This window comes from Callionymus lyra, chromosome 4 (genome assembly GCF_982586985.1).
Source record: "Callionymus lyra chromosome 4, fCalLyr1.hap1.1, whole genome shotgun sequence".
Taxonomy (NCBI): domain Eukaryota; kingdom Metazoa; phylum Chordata; class Actinopteri; order Syngnathiformes; family Callionymidae; genus Callionymus; species Callionymus lyra.
In genome coordinates this window covers 21,764,866-21,786,342 of record NC_141821.1, presented here as the reverse complement: position 1 = coordinate 21,786,342, position 21,477 = coordinate 21,764,866, and the positions used below count along the sequence as shown (strand labels likewise).

The 21,477-nt window shown below is 36.5% G+C and overlaps 2 protein-coding genes and 1 long non-coding RNA gene across 3 annotated transcripts; 2 read left to right on the top strand and 1 right to left on the bottom strand.

Moving 5' to 3' along the window:
- The first annotated feature begins 1,000 nt into the window (after window positions 1–1,000).
- On the top strand, window positions 1,001–6,771 carry mettl4 (methyltransferase 4, N6-adenosine). The gene is made up of 8 exons (XM_087789186.1): window positions 1,001–1,275; window positions 2,682–2,750; window positions 3,428–3,785; window positions 4,897–4,966; window positions 5,730–5,904; window positions 5,971–6,077; window positions 6,150–6,223; window positions 6,476–6,771. Exons 1-8 carry the CDS (start codon window positions 1,072–1,074, stop codon window positions 6,679–6,681), a joined length of 1,263 nt encoding a protein of 420 aa, XP_087645312.1. The 5' UTR covers window positions 1,001–1,071; the 3' UTR covers window positions 6,682–6,771.
- A 1,190-nt stretch (window positions 6,772–7,961) lies between these two features.
- Window positions 7,962–10,321, top strand: LOC148082083 (uncharacterized). Its single transcript, XR_015710828.1, has 3 exons — window positions 7,962–8,092; window positions 9,135–9,255; window positions 9,632–10,321. It is a non-coding gene; the product is annotated as an uncharacterized LOC148082083 (long non-coding RNA).
- Window positions 10,322–12,253: 1,932 nt separating this feature from the next.
- LOC148082082 (atrial natriuretic peptide receptor 1) lies at window positions 12,254–21,118 on the bottom strand. Its single transcript, XM_087790183.1, has 23 exons — window positions 21,077–21,118; window positions 20,454–20,565; window positions 19,786–19,918; window positions 19,592–19,724; window positions 19,226–19,330; window positions 18,450–18,552; window positions 17,228–17,373; window positions 17,068–17,140; window positions 16,826–16,970; window positions 16,580–16,666; window positions 16,369–16,512; window positions 15,834–15,955; window positions 15,629–15,767; window positions 15,187–15,235; window positions 15,008–15,109; window positions 14,783–14,902; window positions 14,609–14,702; window positions 13,660–13,747; window positions 13,449–13,588; window positions 12,994–13,146; window positions 12,825–12,923; window positions 12,518–12,609; window positions 12,254–12,448 (listed from the first exon to the last, which is right to left on the bottom strand). Exons 1-23 carry the CDS (start codon window positions 21,101–21,103, stop codon window positions 12,254–12,256), a joined length of 2,601 nt encoding a protein of 866 aa, XP_087646309.1. The 5' UTR covers window positions 21,104–21,118.
- Window positions 21,119–21,477: the final 359 nt, after the last annotated feature.

Genomic DNA, 21,477 nt, shown 5'->3' with positions numbered 1-21,477 from the left:
AAGATTGGTTAATTAGAAGATAGTAAAAAATCCCTCAGATTAACACAAAATTATGAAAATCTTGAAAAACAAAACACACAATTATCACACCATCTTTACTACTGATCTCTTATTCAGCAAATAATAAACACTTTATTGTTCATGAAAATGTAATCTAAAAAAAAAAATAAACAACGTGAAGATTTTATTTTGTGACCCATATTTACATTTGTAAATGTCACACATTAACATGCAGACAACATGACGTTACAGTATTTTACTTTAGTATGTTTAAAAATATAAATTAAAAATGATTTAGACCTACATGTAAAGACTTGCTGAACTATGTTTTTTCTCTACTTTTAAGTATATATTATATTAAGTTTTGTTTTGATTGTTTAAGCGCTTTGTGACCCTTATAGTAAATTAGGTTTAGTCGGATAACACATTTAGTTTTGAATGTCTTTTTATATTGTATTCTGCGTTGTTCAAATGATAGTATAAATTAATTGGTATAAACTTTCAGAGACACAAAGCGCTTTACATTAAAAACGGAGTTAAAAACAAACATAATTTGTAACGTGAAACAGTGAAGTAAATTACAAAACATTTTTTTTAAATGAATATCAATGCTTAATGTTTTATTTCCAATTATGTATACATCGCATAAAGGCGAACAAAGAGGTGAACGTTATTTTGAATTGCATTTCATTTTAACGGTTTAGTGGCCCCCAGTGGTCTCTTAAGGAACCTGGTCCAAATAGCTTCCTAATTGTTATAGGTTGCAGACCCCTGAGTTCAACACTCAATAACGTGTTCGAATCTGCCAATAGAACGATAAGTTTAACTACAAAAAAATACAAAAGATTGAGAGAAGAGAAGACATATTTAAAAAGATGCAAAAGTGTCTCTTTATCTTTACATCGAAACACAGACGCGCGGTGAAGTTGAAGTTCGCGCATGCGCTTATCTATACGCGCTCAGCCCGGAAGTGGAGGTTTCTTCCTGTGGAGGAGACGCTTGGATCCGTTTTCGTTCCTAAAATCGAAACTGCCGAAATATTTTAAACGTATCCTTGTTTTGTTTTTTGCGATGGCAGTGTTGGTTGACAGCCCGAGCGGGTGGGTCCTGTGCCCACAGGAGGGTCTTTCTCGCTGCACTCGATGGAGAGTTAGTGGAACATGTGAAGAGATCACATGTTGTTTCAAGAAGCAATATTTACTAACCTCTCAGAGACACTACAGCGGCAAAATAAACGGGGAAAGTGCGACGCAGAAGACTGGTAAACCTGCGAAGGTAATGCAGCAGTTTGCAGTAAACACATGTTTAAGCAACACTGTGTTGATATAATGAAACAGCATGAGGAAAATAATAGTGTTTGCACTAATAATCTGTTGCACATGCAACCCTGAAGCATCTCCACCTCCACTACTAAAGTGATGCCTTTAAAAGACGTCTCTTCTTGCTGCTAGTATTACTACAATTCTAGCGATACTACTACTAAACTATTAGTAATATCTGTGTACAAACAGCAGTTGTCTATGGAAGTATGTGTGCCATCAGATTAAGAATATTAATTTATAACACAGAATTTTGGCATCAACATAACCCGACTTTAACCTCAATATATTTTTTTCAATTTTAATGTACAAAAATTCTATGCATAAAAAGAAGCAGTGTAAAAAACAAACATTCAGTGTAAACAATTTAATGTAAATAAAATGAAATACAAAAAAATAATCGAAGTAAATGCCTTGATAATGAATTTCTAAAATCATTACAAATCACAGTATCAACAAAACAATCAGACTTTGGGAATTTTAAGAACCATCACATTTCAAGCACTTTTATTTTTTTAGGCTGCCTGTGTTTTAACACTCAATCCTTTTTTTTTAACCCTTGTATTGTCTCTGGGTCAAGGTGAATGACCTCTCTGGCTTCCAGAAATACAATACATGCAGTGGTGGAGGTCGACATTACAAGGGTTATATATATATAATATTGAATGTTACATTAAATTTTGTTCTCAATTGGGGAAAAAAAATAACGTGCTTTATTGATGATTTAAAAAAAATTAAAATCCTGATTTGTACAAATTTCGAGTTAGATAGTCAAATTCCAAGTCTGACTGAAAACATTTACTTCCATAGTTTTCACACACAAATTAAATATAACCAGAAGAACACTGATGCACACAGTTTGTTCAAGTGGAGCGCAAAGGAATTTTTTACATTAAAGCATACAAACACACATGTAGTAACGAATACATATAAAAAACAAAAATAATATCAGGGATTGTTTTTACATTTTGTTCACATCTTTAAAAATACAGAATACACACCGATACACATGTACAATATTTGGATTTACACCCAGTTACAAAACCGAACTTGAATGTGGAATATTATACCCCAAGATAAATTGAATTGCTTCAAGCACATCCTGCCAATATCTTACAATTTCAGCACAAAACCAAAATCTGGGAGCAGCGTCTACATTGATCGCTGTACAATTCATGACAGTTGCGTACTTACATTTTTTTGATGTAACAAATAATCTTATGACATTATTCCAACAATATACCCTCCAGATACGAGAGGACGTTGTAGATTGTTGCCTTTCCCAAATATACCATTGTCTTTTTTAATTGGATAATTTTGACCGAATTGTCTAACCCCTGTGCCTAACTTTTTGTTTTTTAGAAAAGGAAGCGAAAACAGTCTCAACAACTTAACCAGGGAGAAATAGATGCTGCTGCCTTTCATGAGAAGGTAGGAAAGTTCTGTGTGTATAGATCTATTCATGCCCTCAATTTTGGGTGTACTTCCAGGTCAACTACTACTACAGCAACGACTACTCCTGTTATTACCACAAAGCTGTGAAAAACCACCTTTTAATACTTCCATGACTATAATAATACTACTAAATTCTCTTCTGTTAATAGATATCCACTAAACTTTCACAAGTACCTTTCTACTGGTAGAAGTGCAGCAACAAAATCTACCCAACAACAAACAGAGACAACTACATATGTGTTATTACGATGCATCAAATATTCCTGCTGTTATTAACTAAGACTGTTACTATCCAAAAATATGAATACTGCAGGTACAACTTCTAAAATATCTGTACTATAATTTTATCCACGTCAGAGACAAGTTACATTTAAAACTATGGCAGTTTTACTGTTATAGTTAAAAAAAGAAAAGGTGGTTTCCAGTTCACAGCAGACCATTAAAAACAAGAACAACGAACAGACAAAGTGCAATAATAAAGAACATGGATCAAAGGAATAACGCAAATAAAAAGGACACCAATATAAAAACCGTGCGATGGCTGATAAAGCTCAATATCGACATATTGATAGTGAAAAATCATTTTCATTGTGATTAAGTCCAGAGCGGTAATTGTTTTTTTTATCATATCCTATTGTTTTCCGATCCTACAGATTCGATCTGTGGTTCTGGAGGGAACCAAGTCCTTACTGGATATGGCCAGAGCCTTGGGTCACCTCAATCCAGAAGTAGGTGAAGCTAATGAAGTGCTTCAATGTCAAGACTGTGGTCTTGCGGGCCTCTGTGACATGGCCAAAGACCTTCCACTCGTGGATGAGGACGACAGGGTGTGCTCTCAACCGCTTGTTTCCAAAGATGGCGGCACGTCACACCTGGACCTGTTTTCCCGGGTGACGGTGAACGAGACTGACTCGTCCATCTTGGTCTCACTCCTGGGAGAGGAATATATCATCCCACCTCATGCTGCCTTTCTGCTGTCGGATTTAATGAGAATACAGCCGCTGGTCACGTGTGAGTTCATGAGACATATGTTTATCTTTGTTCTCACCAGAAAGTACATGTTTGATTTAATCATGCAGCATCAGTACTAGATGAACATACTTACAGTGGCAAACACAGAAAAACTCACAATTAAAGACTCAATTTAAATCTTAGCATTATACATTTCTTAGCCTTTCCAGCTTCCAAAAGCTGATTAAAATAAATAAATAACTATATTCAAAAGGAGAAAACAATGGTAATCAATTTTGGCCATAAGAGGAAGAAACAACATGAATTTGGATGACAATACAAACTAGAAAAGCTCTCGGAGAGGGTGGATTTCTACTATGCCAGGGTTTGGCAATTAAATTCCACAGGGGCCACATGATATAAAGTGAGCGTTATGAGGGGCTGTCATGCCAAAGGAAAGGAGCGGAGAGACAAAAATATGCGGTAAAAACATAAACACAAGTTAAAAAAAACGGGTAATTATGACATAAAAATAGACCTAAATATTCTAAACTGTAAATCTTTTTGTCGTTTTTTTTACTATCTCAATATTGACTCAAATTATTGAATATTGGGAAGTAATCAATAAAGAAAGAGGAAGAAAGAAATAGAACAAATGACCAGTTATATTTTATTCTAAATTGAACTTGTAATAATTCATAAAAATGAATCCACAATAATAAAATGTAGCCGTCAGAAACATTTTTACATGATCATTCTCCTCAGTTCTATTCTGACCTCAAGAGGGCCACATATATAAACTTTAAGGGCCATATGTGGCCCCCGGGCCGCATTTAAAAAGTTACATGAATAATTTAAAAGGAGCAACATTGGGAGAACATGTGCCAGTAGTTTTCCAGAACTCATTAGCATTCCACAGTTATCAGTGAAGCCATATAGTGGAGCTTTTCTCAGCTCTAGTCTTTCAAAGGATTTGGTGAATCTAGATTTCAAGCACCACCAGAATGTAAGTAAGTTAGTAAGTAAGTAATTTGTATTTATAGAGCGCTTTTCCAGACCAGGGTCACAAAGCGCTTAAACAATCAAAACAATACTCACTAAATCTTTTAAAGGTCAAGATAATGGATCAATTTGTATAATTTGACTCAAGTAAAGTTTTCCTTCCCCTCAGATGGAAAGAAGTTTGACTTGATCCTTCTTGATCCACCGTGGGAAAATAAGTCTGTCAAGAGAAGCCGCAGGTAGTATTGTCAGGATTGTCTCACAACAAAATGTAGGAAGGATACGAGTGAAAGCCTCCTCTTTTATTATTGCTCGCATGATGATACCAGAAACATTTTAAGTGTTGTGTTTTACCAGATGGCTAACAGACCTGTTTTTTCAGCCACTATCTTTCTTTACCCTTGTGTAATCTCTGGGACAAGGTGGCCCGAAAACAAAACTGTTTGATGTATCAAGGTCGTTAACCTTAACCCAGAGACAACACAAGGGATACCTTAAACACATTTGTTTTGGGGCCACTGGGTCACCAACACAAGATTTATTCAGCAAAGTAACAAAAAAGATATTCTTTAATACACTCTTAATAATTGCAGAACATCATCATTTTGAATTGGATCCTGGTACAGTCCAGCCAAATACTTGGTTATACTTTAGCCAGTGTTTCTACATTTAACAATTTGCCTTCATCCCACATGAATGTATTTCTGACGACTTTTGGTTTTTGTGGGTTTTATCAGTTGGTTATCAAACATCTCCTATCCAAGTGCTTTTCAGTGAAGATCTTTACTTCATTATGTCCTTCCTTTTCTGTCTCCAGATGATTAAGAAATAGTCTGCAATGTCTTTCTCGTCTGCCAGTAACTTTTTTACCATGCACCCAAAACGGTGCAGCATCAACCTCTGGGGTTTGACTAACATATTTCTATTAAATCATTTTTAATAGGGCACTTTAAATGATGAGAAAATGTTTGCACATGTGACTAAAATGTTTTTTTTCTGCAGATACAGCTCTCTGCCCTCGTCCCAGTTGAAGCAGCTCCCCATCACTCATCTGGCTTCCCCCGACTGCCTGGTGGTCACTTGGGTCACAAACCGGCCGAGCCACTTGCGCTACGTTCGCGAAGAGCTGTACCCTCACTGGGGGGTCGAGGTGCTTGCGGAGTGGTACTGGGTGAAGGTAATATGACTCTTGATATCACGGATGCGTGGATGAAGCTAAGGTATCGTTTTTCATTGTCAAAAGGTGACGACGGCAGGTGAGTTTGTGTTCCCGCTAGACTCTCCACACAAGAAGCCTTATGAGGTGCTGGTTCTTGGCAGATTTAATACCTCTGGAAACGGCACCGAAAGGTTTGGAGAAAAAGAAACTTGAGCTGGTTTGGTTGATGAGTTTTTTCAAATTCATATGTGTTTTTTTTGTAGGTCTGAAGTGCAGAGTCAGCGCTTGATCGTAAGTGTGCCGTCAGCACTTCACTCACAGAAGCCTTCACTGTCAGGTATTTCAATCAAAACCAAAAAAGATTCACCTGCCAAGAGTTACAAAAGTTTCTCAATCATAACTCCTTTAACTATTTGTGCAATTAAAACAATTTCAGACAGAAGAAAACAAGTGATTGTTTCTGGTTTTCTATTGCTTATTTGATGCGTTATCTTATTTAATTCTTTATTCTGTACTGAACCACAAATCATTTGTAAGTTTCTGATTCCGATATATTCAAAATTTGAATGTTGTTCATCTGTCTTCATAGATGCTCTCCAACCGTACCTTGTAGCTGATGCCAACTGTTTGGAGTTGTTTGCCCGAAGCCTCCAGCCCGGGTGGACCAGCTGGGGAAACGAGGTCCTTAAATTTCAACACACAAGCTATTTCACTCTGTCGTCTGCATCAGATGAAGAAGCAGGAGCCTCAGGCTTTGGTACACAGTCCCGTCCCTGCTTGAACACCACAGCGTAGAACTGACTTCCTACCTCCATCATGACTCGTATTTGCCTTTGTTGGTTTTTAGAAATGTGTTTGCATATCCATTAAAATGTTCTGATTCCATAGGGATGTAATAAAGTAATTTTTGTACTTTGACATCTTCTTTTCTACACAACTTTTTTTCTCTCAGAGAATTCCTAATTGAACTCAGTACCACATTAGGGTCCATACCTGATCATCTCACTGACTTGATGTTGCTGAAGTTCAAAAGGCTGAGGAGAAATCTCTGGTCGATTTGAGTATCCGTCCTCATCACAATCAGCGCAATCTTTGGAAACAATGAGTAAACAAAAATACAGTCGGACAACTGCACGCAGAAATGTTTATTAAAGTAAAGTTTAGATTGAACAAACCTTGAGTAACTTCAAGGAAATCATCCTTCAGCCACATCATCCAGTGGAACTTAATTTCTGAAAATTCAACTTTTAGATTCCCCATTCACACAACTCCACAGTATAAACAAGTAATAGAAGACGGTGTAAAGCTTATGCCACCCTGTATAAAACAACAGTAAAAAAAATGACAAATATATATTTTCACCAAGCTTGTTATGTCACTCAAATGTCACTCTTTTCTGAAACTTAGCAGGCCTGAATATGTAACCTCAGGAGAAAGAAAATACAAATTAAGGGAGATTTTTCACAAGTTAACTATTGACTTGCTTTAAAAAGTTCCCATAGTGTATTCTTACACGTTTCAATTCGTTTTATTTGCCAATTATCCACATATGCGTTTAATAGAAATGCTCATGACATTTAAAGGAACTACAAGAGACATAATTACCATAATGCGTGACGTCATCCAGCACGGCAGGACAATTTTAACATATTCAACTGAATCAATCTGACACAATTAAAAGACATGTGGCACATAAATACATTGGAATTCAATTAATTTATTGTTCCACCCAACAGTAAATATCAGACATAAATGAGAGGAGGCAAAGTTGACGTCTTTCCAGTGGAGCAGAATACAAGCACCACACTGTTCTCCTGTTGTCCCCATGATATAACTTCGTTAAAGTATGGAAGATGGATTAACTACGTTAAAAAACAGAAATGTATCGCAATAATGATGAAAAGTAAAATATTTAATTTAAAATTTTGTCAGGCTTTATTGGTCGAAACACTTGAAATCACTCATAACGTATAATAAATACGAATATTCAATCTACATTATTTCGACAGTTTTCTTCCCAGTCAGCAGGTGGCAGTATCTGATCTCTTGCATTGTTGAGTCCTTGTTTTAACATGAAGACGAGTAAGAATTGAAGTAAACAGAGTGAAGATTATTTTCAAAAATCGTCCAAAAGGTCACTGAAGAATCTTCACTGAAGATGATGACAACATTTAGCAGACGAACTCTCGACCACATTTCTTCTGCGGTACGTTTGCAAACATAATATTTAACAATAATGTAGTTTTTGTTTTGTTTACAGACTGACATACTTATCACACGCTAGAATGTTTGTCAAATGACATTCTTAAATCTTTTGGTCAATCTTTTTTGTGTTTTAAAAAGGTTTATTAAGGCCACACCCCTAAGCTAACTTTTCTTAATAAATGCACTTTGCCCAAAAATATTTAGAGCGATCATTATAGACTCTTTTAGGCACGGTTTGCGGACCTTCCTTAAAAAAATGCTGTGCTGTATTACATTAAACTGATGACAAAATAAATGGATATTTATTAATGTACTTATATTAGATTAGATCGACATTATTAATCTCTGTGGAGATCTCCTTCGGGAAATTAGATTTCCAGTTCACAGACTTTGTGTGTGTGTGTGTGGCTTCTTTGTGTGATGACAAGAAAACCTCAATCTATAAACAGTATATTTTTAAATAGAGGAAGTGCTATGAAAATCAAATTAAACAAATTGAAGCATGACATCTAAATCTTTTCAAAATAACTAGTTTTCTTTATTGTTCGTGTGGCTTTAGATGTAGTTCTTCAACCACATTTTTTTGGTAATCTAGTTCCTGGCAGCATTTTCTTTTTTTAATCATTTTTAAATAAATGTTTTCACATATAATGGATTTGATTTAAATTAGTTTATACAACATACTAAACGAGTCATGTTTAAAAAAAAACCCAGTAAAGGTACAAAGTTGTACCTTTAGACCTCTGATTAAATCTAATATTCTTCTCATTTTGGGGGTTTTCTGTTGGACAAAGGGTTTTTGTCAACACAAAACAATGCATAATTAGCATGTAATAAACATGGGGTTGTGATGTATTTTGATATGAGTAATGCAGCTCTTAGCTCACTGGCCAGCAACAATGCCTATGGAGGAGGAAGTCCCAAGTTTGAATTCCAGGGACGTAACTAATGTGGGCCCATAGAGATTTTCCTTGTTGCTACATGTACATTTAAGTCTAGTTGGAAAACAGCTTCTCCTAAGTGACTTATACAACTGTTTTCAGGTGTTACTGGCTGTAGTGGTTTTGTCCTGGTCCTACGTGATCTACGCCAGCAGGATTGCAGCTCATTGGCTGTTGGAGGAGAGGCTTGCCCCTGTGCAGCAGAACTAACAGCTTGAATGCGGTAAGAATTTGAAATTTTATTTCTATACTGATTTAACTTGTGATGATGCAACAAGGTCCTCACCGTCCAAGTGTGAAGTGGCTGAAATGAGCACAGGCTGAGTCAGACAAATGTGTTTGTTGTATCCCTTGTGTTTTCCTGGGTCGAGGTAAATGACCTCCCTGGCTGCCAGAAATACATATGCAGTGGTGAGGTGCTCCTGTACTATGCGTGGTCCATTTTGACCTAATTCAAAGAAACTGGGTTGTACACGGAAGATGAAGGGCGAAGGGAGGGTTACATTTTCCCATCTCTCTATTCAAGCATGACAGTTAAATACGTCTCAATAATAATAACATATTTTGAAGAGTTATTAAAATATTATTGAATCTTTCAGGTTATATTCGACACACCCTGAGCAGAAGGCACTCAACATGAATCCTGAAACATCACCAGCAGTGAGGAGAAGGAGGAGGACGATGATCAGTGATAATCTCCTTAATTCAAGTCGGTGTGTAGCGAATGTTTAAGAGGGAAAAAAGGAATTCCTTTTGTTGGAGAGTTGGATGCCTTTAAATTTACTGTAAAGTTAATTTAGACTACAATTTAGTCTTTTAGTGTTAATATACCCTGTTCATTTTTGAACAGTTTTCAATGTTTCATTTTAGTCTAAATGTTTGACCAGTTTTAATGTGAGTAGTTCATATATGAATGTATTCTGTTGGCCCTTTTCAAAAATGAGTGTTCATGTCTTTTCCCAGCTTGTTTATTTTTCATTTGAATTCATTGACAGCAAGTGTGGAAGATATTAATTTTGTTACTTTCATCTACAGTTAACTTGTGTAGGTTTTTTTATTCTCGATTTTGGGTTTAATTTGTTGATTTCTTCAGAACTCTTTTTCTGACTGTATATTTATTGTATTTATCACGTGTTGTGATTTTTTTCTACTGTATATCATAAATGAATCTTTATTGTATACTTGCACACACTCATGCTCTGTTTATTTTGACTTTTTGTTACTGTGACATCTAGTTATGTTTAAGACATTAAAATGTTTTTAAAAGCCTAATAAATGGAAACATCTGATTCATTGACTTATTTGGTTACCTTTTTAATAAAAAGATTAGGAAGCAGCCTCTGTGGATGATGATGTTTGTTGATGATCTGGTGATTTATAAAATTTATAAATGTTAGTTGGAGGCTGGAAGTAGAAGCTTAAGGAAAGAGATTATTTCATGGTAAATACCACGGATGAAAAGAGGTAAAGAAGAGAGTGCAGACGGGGTGAAACATAAAGATTGTGTCAATAGCAGCAACAGTGATAGGGAAGCGTTATAGGACTAGTAAGACTTATCAGAGAATAAAGTAGCAATAAAAGAAAGAAAAAAGATTGAAATGAATTTAGTTGCGGTTTCTCAATTTAAGAGTTAGTGTATTTAGATATCATTTTATTTATTTAAAAATGTTATAATAATTGTTAAACATATGTAAAGTATTTCCTTTTTTATGTTGACCTTTTATCTAATTATATGTATTCCTTATTTTTCTTCTTAACTGAGTTGGTCGTTATTACAAATTATTTAATTTCTGGAGTTTTACAGTCCAAATCTGGGAGTAAGTTTTATATTTCAATTAAATGTCTATTTTCATCCTCGTATTTATTTGTATGGTCTGACAAATGTGAATAATGGCTTTGAAAATAAGCAGCTTGTGATGTCCTTTTGTCCGTCTGTTCGGTAACTAAAAAAACGTTCCACATGTATAATTAAGAGCTTGTCTTTCATGTGCGTCCTCTCATATGGAAATGCTCTCAACAGAATGGGTGAGTGGGGAGAGTGTGAGGCATTCATACATCAGCCCGCCCACTTCAAACACTCTCATCTGTAATTAAAAACCCGCTCTCCGTTCCCTCATTCCATGATGCAATCATTTAATTCCTTGTGCGTACGTAAGTAAACCTCTACAATCTAGAAAACATTTTAACCCGATCCATTGAGTTAGTCATCGACAACATCCTGGATTTAAACCAACTGGGAACCATCGATTGCAGAAGGTTAGGGAACAATTGTATTAATAAATAAATGACCTCCTAATTTGTCAATGATCATTAACTTGGCTGAATAAGATGCTAATAAGTACTTTATAATTGCAAATGTTCTGCTTATACACATAGACAAGTAGTTTGTATTGGTAATGTGTGGCCTTATTTGAGTTTAACAAAAAACATTTTACTATCATGGATGTGTTGCTGACTATCAAAGGCCATGTGTGATAGTAGTTGAATCTTCCTGTAGATTTTTTTTCTTATAATTTCGTCAAATTCAATTTTTCCAAATAGGCAGCAATCTTCCTCTACTTGTTTGCAAGACAGCAGTGAATGCTGCCATCAAAGGTGTTTCTGGCCAAAGTGCGACCTGTAGTTCCATGTTTGCCTGTATTTTTGTGGTCCTCATGATGTCAGGTTAAAACTGTTAAACTGATAGATAGCTCCGGAAACTAACAGCCCTGATTTTAATTCCATGTTTATCTTAATTCTAAATATGAAATACAGTTCAAGTTCTTCACTTTATAGCTTCATTTTCATTATTGGTTTCCTTTTTCAATATCAACTGTTAAAATTCATAATGGGATGTAAAGTTAAATGCAATAATAAGCAGCACAGAAATGAAATGCAAAAATAAATATTATTCTTTTTCTTAAAACTCAAAATATAACATACTTGGCAAAGATTCAAGACAGTTTGTGACCAAGAGTGTTGGAGATGGAAGTAAATGAAACAGACTGATCAGACTATATCATCATGGAAACATTAGGACTAGATGACATGTAATTGATTGACAGCTTCATCAGAGGAATCACTGGACAGAAATGTTTAATGTTTTCTCTTCTCATCTGTTATTTTTTCTTTATGCATCCATGATTTACTAATGCAATCATGTTCATATAGAGCATAACGCCACGCCTGGGGATTTAATGGGTCAACGTTACTGAATTAAACATGTGATAAATATGTGGGGTTCAGGCAGACTCTTGAAGGAGATCATAGTTCAGAGACCCTGGCAGAGATAAACACACCTGCTGATCCTTCTCTATCTTCTCTCTCCCTGTGTCTGTGGTAAAGTTCTTAGTAGCACTGGAGTTGGAGATCAACTGTTTGGATGGCTGTGACGCCTTCATCCCCTCCAGCCAGTAAGTCACCATGTCACCTTTTCCCTAGAAGAGGAAACAAGGATGCTCACTGGTCTGTGATCCTATAATTAATTCTGGAGGCGAGTGTCTCACCTTGACCTGCATCATTCCTCGGCACTCTAGCATAAAGCCTCCGATTTCCTCCAGCAGGTAGAAAGTGCTGGAACTGCACTGGACTTTCAGAGCTGTGAAACAAGGATCTTGGTGACATCCAGAACTATTTTACACATTTTCAAATGTCAGATCATTCTGCAAAAGACATCCAAGATTGTCTTCAGTTTGCATTCCCCTGCAGTGTGGGCAATTTCAGTCACATTGGCTGTAGTTTATTTGATCAAATTGAAGCAGTAAATGCTGAGAGCTGACATGTCTGCAATATACAAGATAGTGACACAGTTACCAAGACTGGTGGACTCCATCCTGGACGCTGTGTTCACTGTGTCGCCAAACAAACAATAGCGAGGCATTTTGGTGCCAACAACTCCAGCAACCACCGGACCTGGATTGAACACAAAGAGGTTTAATTCGGTAGAAACCGCATTTTATCACTGTTTCTAATTCGGCCCTACCAGAGTGGATTCCAGCTCGAATCTGTAACTGTGTGTTGGGTTTGTGTGGGATCCTGAAGTTGCGACAGACGGCTACCAGGTCCAGTGCCATCCTTGCGATCTCTGATGCATGAAGAATGCCATTCTCAAGTGGAACACCAGACACCACCATGTCTGCAGACCCAGCAATAAAAGAAAGTAGATGAAAGAAATCCACATATTCTTGATCACCACTTTGTATACCTCTGCCAGAGCTCCCTTAAACGCATAGAGCTGATAATGGATTTTTCTTCAATATTCTGTGAGCGCTCTAGTTTAATACTGAGCTCCAAAATCGCAGGTGTTAAACTGAAAGGCCAGAATTCAATGTAATTTAATGAGACCCAATATCTTTAAACCCAAAATTAGTTTCTCAGAATGAAAAATAATACTTACCGGTAATCAAAAGGGTAAAGTGTCTCTAGTGTATTACTCACAAGCATCTCCGATGGTTTCCACCTTGTACACGTCGTAATTATCGATGATGTCATCAAACGTGGTGTACAGCTTGTTGAGGAAGTCTACCACCTGGTAGGGTGTGCTGCTACAGGACAGCTGAGTAAAGCCCACAATGTCGCTACGGAAAAAGATGCACATAAATTACTTCAATTTTAAGATTTTAAGATTCCTTTTTTGGTCCCTTTATACCTGAAAAACACGGTGGCGCTAACGTAGCTTTGAGCCTGCAATGGCTTCCCCTGTCGTAGGTCATCAGCGACCTGTCTCGGCAGCATACCTGGATCACAGGGTATTTTTCCTTCATCATTTGAATGATAATGATTTTGTTCTAATTCATTTTTATGGCCTTTACATGTAATGATAATTAAAGTACAGAGACACACATCTGGTACAATCCTCGTGAAATAAAATGTATCAAATCACCAGGACAGGAAAAGCTGCTCTAAATAAGTAGACTTCTCTCTTTAAAGACTAAAGATGTTTTCCTGGTCTGACGTCATCCCTGATTACGTTTTTTTTTATGTTCCTTTGTCTTGTGAAATAGTGTTTGTCCTGCACCAAGTTTCTCTGTTTAGTGTTTGGTTTCTCTGTTTCATGCCTGGCAGTTTGATGATTGTGATTCCTAGGTTAATCCTTTAAATAACTTTGCTTAAAAGAATCAAGTAAAGAAATATACCTTGTAAATAAACTTGAATAAGGCCGTCTTCAGCCCTGGCCTGACAGAAACAATCATGGAGAATCATGTAGAAATGTTCACGACAACTATTCATATCTGATTTTAATTTACTTTTTTTTATTGTTGCTTGAAATTGAAATATAAATAAACTATTTATTTTAAGATGTTCACTTCCTCCTAATCTTCTTTCTCTTATTTTGTGTCTTTCTACTGTTCCTTACAAATATTCATTGTCATAATAAATCATTAAATCAAACAATAGCATCCTTTTTATCCCTGTAATAATTTTGTATTTTGCCCTATTAAAATTAATTTTATTTTTATTTTAATCACACTTTGTACTTTCGTTGTATTGTCTCCCTAACCTGATTTATTTGTATTAATATTTTATCTTTTTTAGTTTTAACATATTAATGCTTATTTTTGAATAGCCTCGCTCCCAATGTGTTTATTGTATTTTACTGTATAACAGTCGATCCGTCTTCTGCTTCTCGTGCATTAGATCCTGGGTTCGCTCAGCCACTAGAACCTCCAAATGTTTACTGTACTTCTCCATCTGGAACAAAAATTAAACACTAAAGTCAGCGTTTACAAATATTTTGAGTAAAAAAGAGGTAGAAAAAAGAAATGCTTCACCAGGTTCATCATCATGTCCACTGGGCTGACTTTAATGGGGTTGATTCGATGGACAAACTTCTTAATTTGTTCAAATGTAGGTCGATGCACTGGGTTGTGAGCCCGACATCGCCGGATCAGCTATAGCCACAGAAGTGCTTTTTTGTTAGAGATATTTAAACGTCTACATTTTACAGTGTTTCCATTTAATTAAGTTCCCCGGATGTATGTGAAGACAAGCCGAACCTCTGCATAATCAGCTGGACAGGGGCAGGAGTTGTCCGCTTTGCTGGATATAAGTTCCGGAAGAGGAGGACACCAGCCGCACTCTAGATTGGACTCATCTACCTGTGGAGCAAAGAAAAATGATCTTTATAAATATTATTAAAAATCCTTATGAAAATGGTTGGAGAGGTGTTACTCACAGGAACTGGGTCGCTGCGTGTGGCTATCTCAAGCAGAATGATGGAGTAACTGGAAAGCAAAAATTATCCAGTCCATCATAAATATAATACTAATAACAATAATGATAATTTATACAAAGGAAATCATCTTTCTTTGTTAAGATAATTATAATTGTCAAGTTATCTTAAAATAAATAGTTCAAATAGTCCAGATATATGAATTTTTAACTGCACGAGGCATCACTAGTTAACTAAAAACGGATAATATGAACATCTGTACAAAAAATAAGCAAACAAACTTAGAGTCCCTGCTTGAATAACTGAGTTACTTGTTAAAAACAGAAAATTTTGTTATGCTGAAGATATTTATTCCCAAGCTAAACAAAAAAAAAAGGACATTTCTTTAAAAAGTGCTCAAATATCCACTTTGCCGTGTATTTTTTGGACGAGAGTGCAGCGTTACCTGAAAACATCTGCTGCTAGTGTTAGCTCCACTGTGGACTTCTGAAACTCCGGGGGCATGTACACCTCCAGGAGTCTCTGCTGATAGTCAGACAGAAGCTCCCCCCCTCCCTCGCTGCGATAGGTCCTCAGTCCATAATCTGAGTTGAACCAAGTTGGTAAAAAAAACGAATGAAATTGAATTTATGTCTTGGAGTCCTCTTTACCTGTGATTTTGCAGACCCAGCGATCGTCCAACACACAATTGAATGACTTCAGTCGACCATGACAAATCTTGTGTTGGTGCAGGTATGACATTGCTCTTGCAATGTCTGTGGCAAAGGAAAACCTGTTACCAGAAAAAAGAAGAGAAGACAGAAAGTCTGTTTCAATCCTAGCTAAAAGTTTTATTGGAAAAGTATCTTTAATTTATGACTGCTTTTTCAGAGAAACAGAATTTGTTGCATTTTCTACCCCTTTAGCCAGACATTTATCAGTGTTATTCAGTTGAATTTAACTATATTCTATAACTCTAAACTCTTATGAGCCATTTTTCTTTTTATCATAATCTGCGCTCAAAATGTTCTTTTGTACTAGATGACAAACAACTACATATTTAAGAAAAAGGGTGCTATAATCCATTTTATATAACGGTGTACATTTGAGTATATATTTTAATGTTGTCTTTTTTTATACATTCTAAAAATAAGAAATGGGTAAACATTAAATCATTTTGTTCTTTGGACTGAAATAGGAAAGTACCTGAAGCCCCAGTTGAGGGGAATCTCTTCATTGAGGAGAACGTCGTTAAGACTTCCTTTGGGGCAGTATTCTGTCACTATGGCAACATCTGGCACCTCAATACATCCTCCAATAAATTTACAAAGGTTTGGGTGATCAAGCTCCCTGGTAACACACAATGTCAGCAGGTACATACAAACATTGGAGTCTACGTCTATGTTGTGGTTGTTACCTGACTTGTTTCACCTCCTGCCTAATGATTTTGGAAAGAGAGAAAGACTTGGTTTGAATCCTCTTGAGCGCCACAGTTCTGCCGTCACTAATGAAATTAGAACATCTGTGTCTGAGTGATTTATCACTAAAATTGATCAAACAACTCCTGCTAATCAACAACAATAAACTGCATCATTAGCTTCAACTGTATTAGCACAGATGTTTTTAAGTTTACAAATCAAGTTGAAGAGCGAAAATGACTCACTAGATGCCTGTACAGGTGAAGAGTGATTTCCGTGCCCCTTGTTGTCCCGTACAGGAGCTGAGTGCCGTCATACAACTGGTGTTACTGTCACTGTTGCCCACCGGAACGCTCATTATGCTGCCCATCGCCATACGTGAGCCTGGATCTGCAGTGAAAGTTCACACCTGGTGAGTTATATGAATCTTCTCTCATTGATTAATCTTGTCAAAGTATGAGAGGGACAGGGTAAAGACCTGCGATACCTTGTTTTATTTTGTTGAAGTCGATGATCCAGCTCTCATCCCACAGGAGCTTCTGCTTCTGATATCTTAGCCACTGTGGACAGAACATACACGTTTTTAATCTGCAGTGCCACCTAAAGAAAGTTTGTCTTCTGTTTGAGGTGAACGAGGAGATGCTCACAACAGCGGTCAGGACGAAGCACAAGCACAGAAGACTCAGAGGAAGGCCGATGGCCACTTTGGTGAACGGACTCATGGGGCAGTCACCACAGTCGGCCGGACAGGTGGAGCAAAGTTCTGCATCTTCGCAAACTCCGTCACCACAAACTTTAAACCGAGAATAGATGAAAGAGTTATTGGCGTCGTCCATGAGTGTACATGAGAATTAACTAATGATAATCAGTCATTGCCTTTAAACGAACTCATGAAACAGGACTGGATAAAATGATGGTAACCATAACCTAATATTCTGTTGTGCAACATCTTGAGGCTATACCTGCAATCAAACATTTAAGTTTACTAAGACTTCTCCACCTCTCAGCAGAAACTTTAACCCACTCTTTAGGAGTACAATGATCTGGTTGTCAGAGGTTTGAAACGGTAGGGAAGCATGTTTCAGCTCCTTTCACAGATGTTAAAAACGATTTTTATCAGGGTTCAAAGAAGACCAATAATCTTGACAGAGGGCAGCACATTTCTCTAGAATACCTTGGTAGTTTTTTAGATCTCATTCTACCCTGCACAAATTCTCCTTGGTCGTCTACCATGAAGTTAAATAACAACAGATCGTGCAATCTGACATTGATGTAACTAGGAGTTAGTTAAGTTGGAGTCCCTTCAATTTCTCAGCAATTTCCCACTAGTGGCCACATACAGGGAGGTTGGCTTTAGTCCCATGGATCGTAAATCTTGACTTACATCACAGGAACATCAAGCAGCTTGGAAATGGACTTTATTCAAGCCTTCACTTTTAACATAGTTTTCATTCATTGTCTCTGACATCCTGAGACAACTACCTCATTAGCTTCCTAAAGTTACTGTTAAGTGTGGAACACACCATCTCACCAAACATTGCAGTGACCACATGTCACTCATTAGATTAGGTTGACAAAGTGTATTCTATGTGCTGCTTTCCAGAGCACACACCTAATGAAACATGTATGTGCAATCAAATTATTTTATTTTCTAGGGTTAGCATTCATTTTCTCCAGGCTGGTTTCATGGATTTTTAAAAAATATTTATGTTGAACCAAAAAGACAAAACTAATTTCCTGTTATCCCTGATTGAGTTCCATTTGAATTCCGTTAACAGAGAGATAGCAACAGTTTTTGTTCACATGTGTAAATGAAAGGTAATGATGGAATCTGGAACTGTGATAAAAAATTAAAGAAGAGGAACGAACCAACAGCAGGCAGCACATTGCTCTTGGCCTCCAGAGCGACCTGCATCTGACCAACACGTATGTGGGCAATCAGTGAAGTGAGGCCATCATGGACCAGGACCACCTGCCAGAGACATTTTCGGAACTCAGTATTTACAGATGGAGTCTTGATCATGGTGCCATTTGATTCATAATATGTAAGACACATGTGACCAGGGAAAAAAACATATTTGGACATAAATCTTCAATATTATTATATTTTTTATCATCAACCAGAGCAGATACATCAAGCTTTACTTTAAACATTTCGAGTTTCCCGGTCATAAAGATGTTTTCATTGTATATTAGAAAGTATAGCTGTGTTTTAAAATGGATAAGTAAATCATATTGATTTTAATCTTCAAAAGATAAAAAGTGTTGGAGGGTTAGAACATTTTACCTCTGAATGACTGCAGGTACTTCATTTTATAAACAGGTTTAAAAACATTTTTCTTCTTTTAATATATTTTAATATTTTATTTGTTAGGCTTACAAAAAACTGGTCTAACTATCCAAAAGATCAAACTAATTGTATAAAATTGTGTGAAAACTTGCCTGCTTAAGACCTTAGCGGTTTGCGTGATGTTAACTTTTCTTTGTTCTTAAGTTTCTTAAAGAAACAGTGTCTTTACGATAACCAGAACATGCCTGCGTTCCAGTGTAGTATTTTTATCTTTTATTTATTTATTTATAATTAACCACGCTGTAGTATCAAGCGGACAATCCTAATAATTGTAGTTTTCATGTGGTTTTGTTACCTTGGCGGTCCAGTTCATCTGTGTCATCTTGCCAGAGGTTGAGATGGTGTGAGTGAAGATCTTCCCATCGTCTGGTATCCAGGGACCACAGATGGTGTCCGTTGTCTGACAGATGATCAAATTCATGACGATTGATTGTATTTAAAAAAAGAAATGATAAGGCCCCCCTCCCTCACTCAAGTTTCTGTACGTTATGTGGCCCCTTAATTGCCAAACCCATATTCAATCAGCACCAAATGGCTGAAGTTGCAGTCCAGCATATTCGTCCATCAATAAAGACTGTTAGATTAGCATTAGCTGGTTAGTGATGATGTTGTTACTTTAGTTATTGTTTCTGGAATAAATGATCTTTTAAGCAGCAGTCACCATGTGCACTAATGGGCAGGAGTGGATGTTGGCGTGATGAATGCAGCAGTTCTCTCCATCAGCATCTTTCCAGTTGGTGGGACAATCATGATGTTCGCAGAATCTCCGAGCCTCTTCAGCATTGGTGATGGAGCTAACCACATGAATAAATGAGTCATAAATGACAAAAACAAACACACAAGCACGGAACCCACCTGTGTGTGAAGATGTGTTTATTGACAGCCCAGGAGTAGAAGGATTCTCTGGCTGTGACCGAGTATGTGACATAAAAGGGTTGACCACTCTTGACCACCTCTGGGGGTCTCATCACCCAGGCCATCTCCAGACCTAAACAGAGACCAGAGAAACAACTTTTTGTTTACAGTAGCTGATGAATAATATCTGCAGAATTAAAGTCATTTTTTTCAGCTCATTGTGTAAATAGGAGCTCGGTGAGCTGCAATGGACTGAAACAAAGATGAGGTCTATCATAGTTTCTCATTTTAAGGTTGTTCAGTCCAGATATGAAAATAAATGTATTGATATGAACTTGAATTTAGTTTTTTATTAACATGAGGGATGTCCTATAGTACAATAGCAACACATAGAGTACCCTCATTTATAATCAAATTAAGTTTCTTATTACAATAATTTAATTTATTATGATATGTTCTCTTTTATTATATTTATTTTCTATTGAGTTTCTTACTAATAAAACTAATAAATGAATATTATCCAACAACATATTACACACATATGGTCTAATCTTTTCTCTTTTTTAAAGGAATTTCTACAATTAAAGTATGAGCAATTTATCTTTGTGGTATTCTTCGTGTCTGTCAGGGTATTATAAATATTAGTGGAGTTATGAAACATTCTTCACCTCCGCAGTCGATCATGTTACTTTCATTTGGTCCGTCCAGAGGCCAGCAGTCGTACTCGCTGTTATCCAAGTCATGCCAGCAGCAGGCAGGACCAACACACAAAACACACACCTTGACACACAAACAAAACACAAATCAAACCATCGATTTAACAAACATATTAAATAGAATGATAAAAACAGATTAAGTCATTGTTAGAATTTGTATTAATGTCAATTTTTTTCATTTAAAAAAATAAGTAAAATAAAATACATTTAATTGTAAATATTCAAATCAACCTTCTGCACAACAATAATGTAAATAATTAGTAATACTTTTATTCAAAAATGTGTATTGACTTATCAAATAGCTTCAATGTTCTAAATAAAAATAAACTCAAGCTGTACGATGAAGTGTAGCTTAAGGGTTGAAAAATAAAATGATAAAAATGATAACAAAATAACAGAATACAAAGCAATACATACAAAATGCATGTTTTAAATTTTTGCCTGCTCTTTCTCATTTCACATATTTAATCAATTGATTTAAAATAAATCTCATTTATGATAATAATCATTAAATAAAAGGTCAACATTTATCTTTCTTCACTGAGGTCTAGTCGAATATTAAAGTGAGGTCTTACCCAGAGTCGCAGGAAAATACTCCTCATGATACTGACAGTCAGATCCAGGTGGACGTGTGTCAGCGATGAGACTGAACAACAGTGATAAACACTTTAAACCATCACTGTCTCCCCAAGCTGCTGATGACGATGGCTTGTGCTGCCCTCTAGTGGCAGAAGTCAGAGAAGCTGCGACAGACCAATGCTTTGTATCACATGTTAACATATACAAGCTGACCTGCACCAACGACAACATTGTGAAGCCTTTGTCCTACTATATTTCCAGTATAGTTGGTTTACTACGCATACTCCCCTCCAGTGCTTTGAACATGGTAAGGTATTTAAGGTTGATTTCTACGATTTTGATGTATACAAAGCTAAACTGTGTATAACTCTAGGCCGAGCCATGTCCAAAGTGCAGC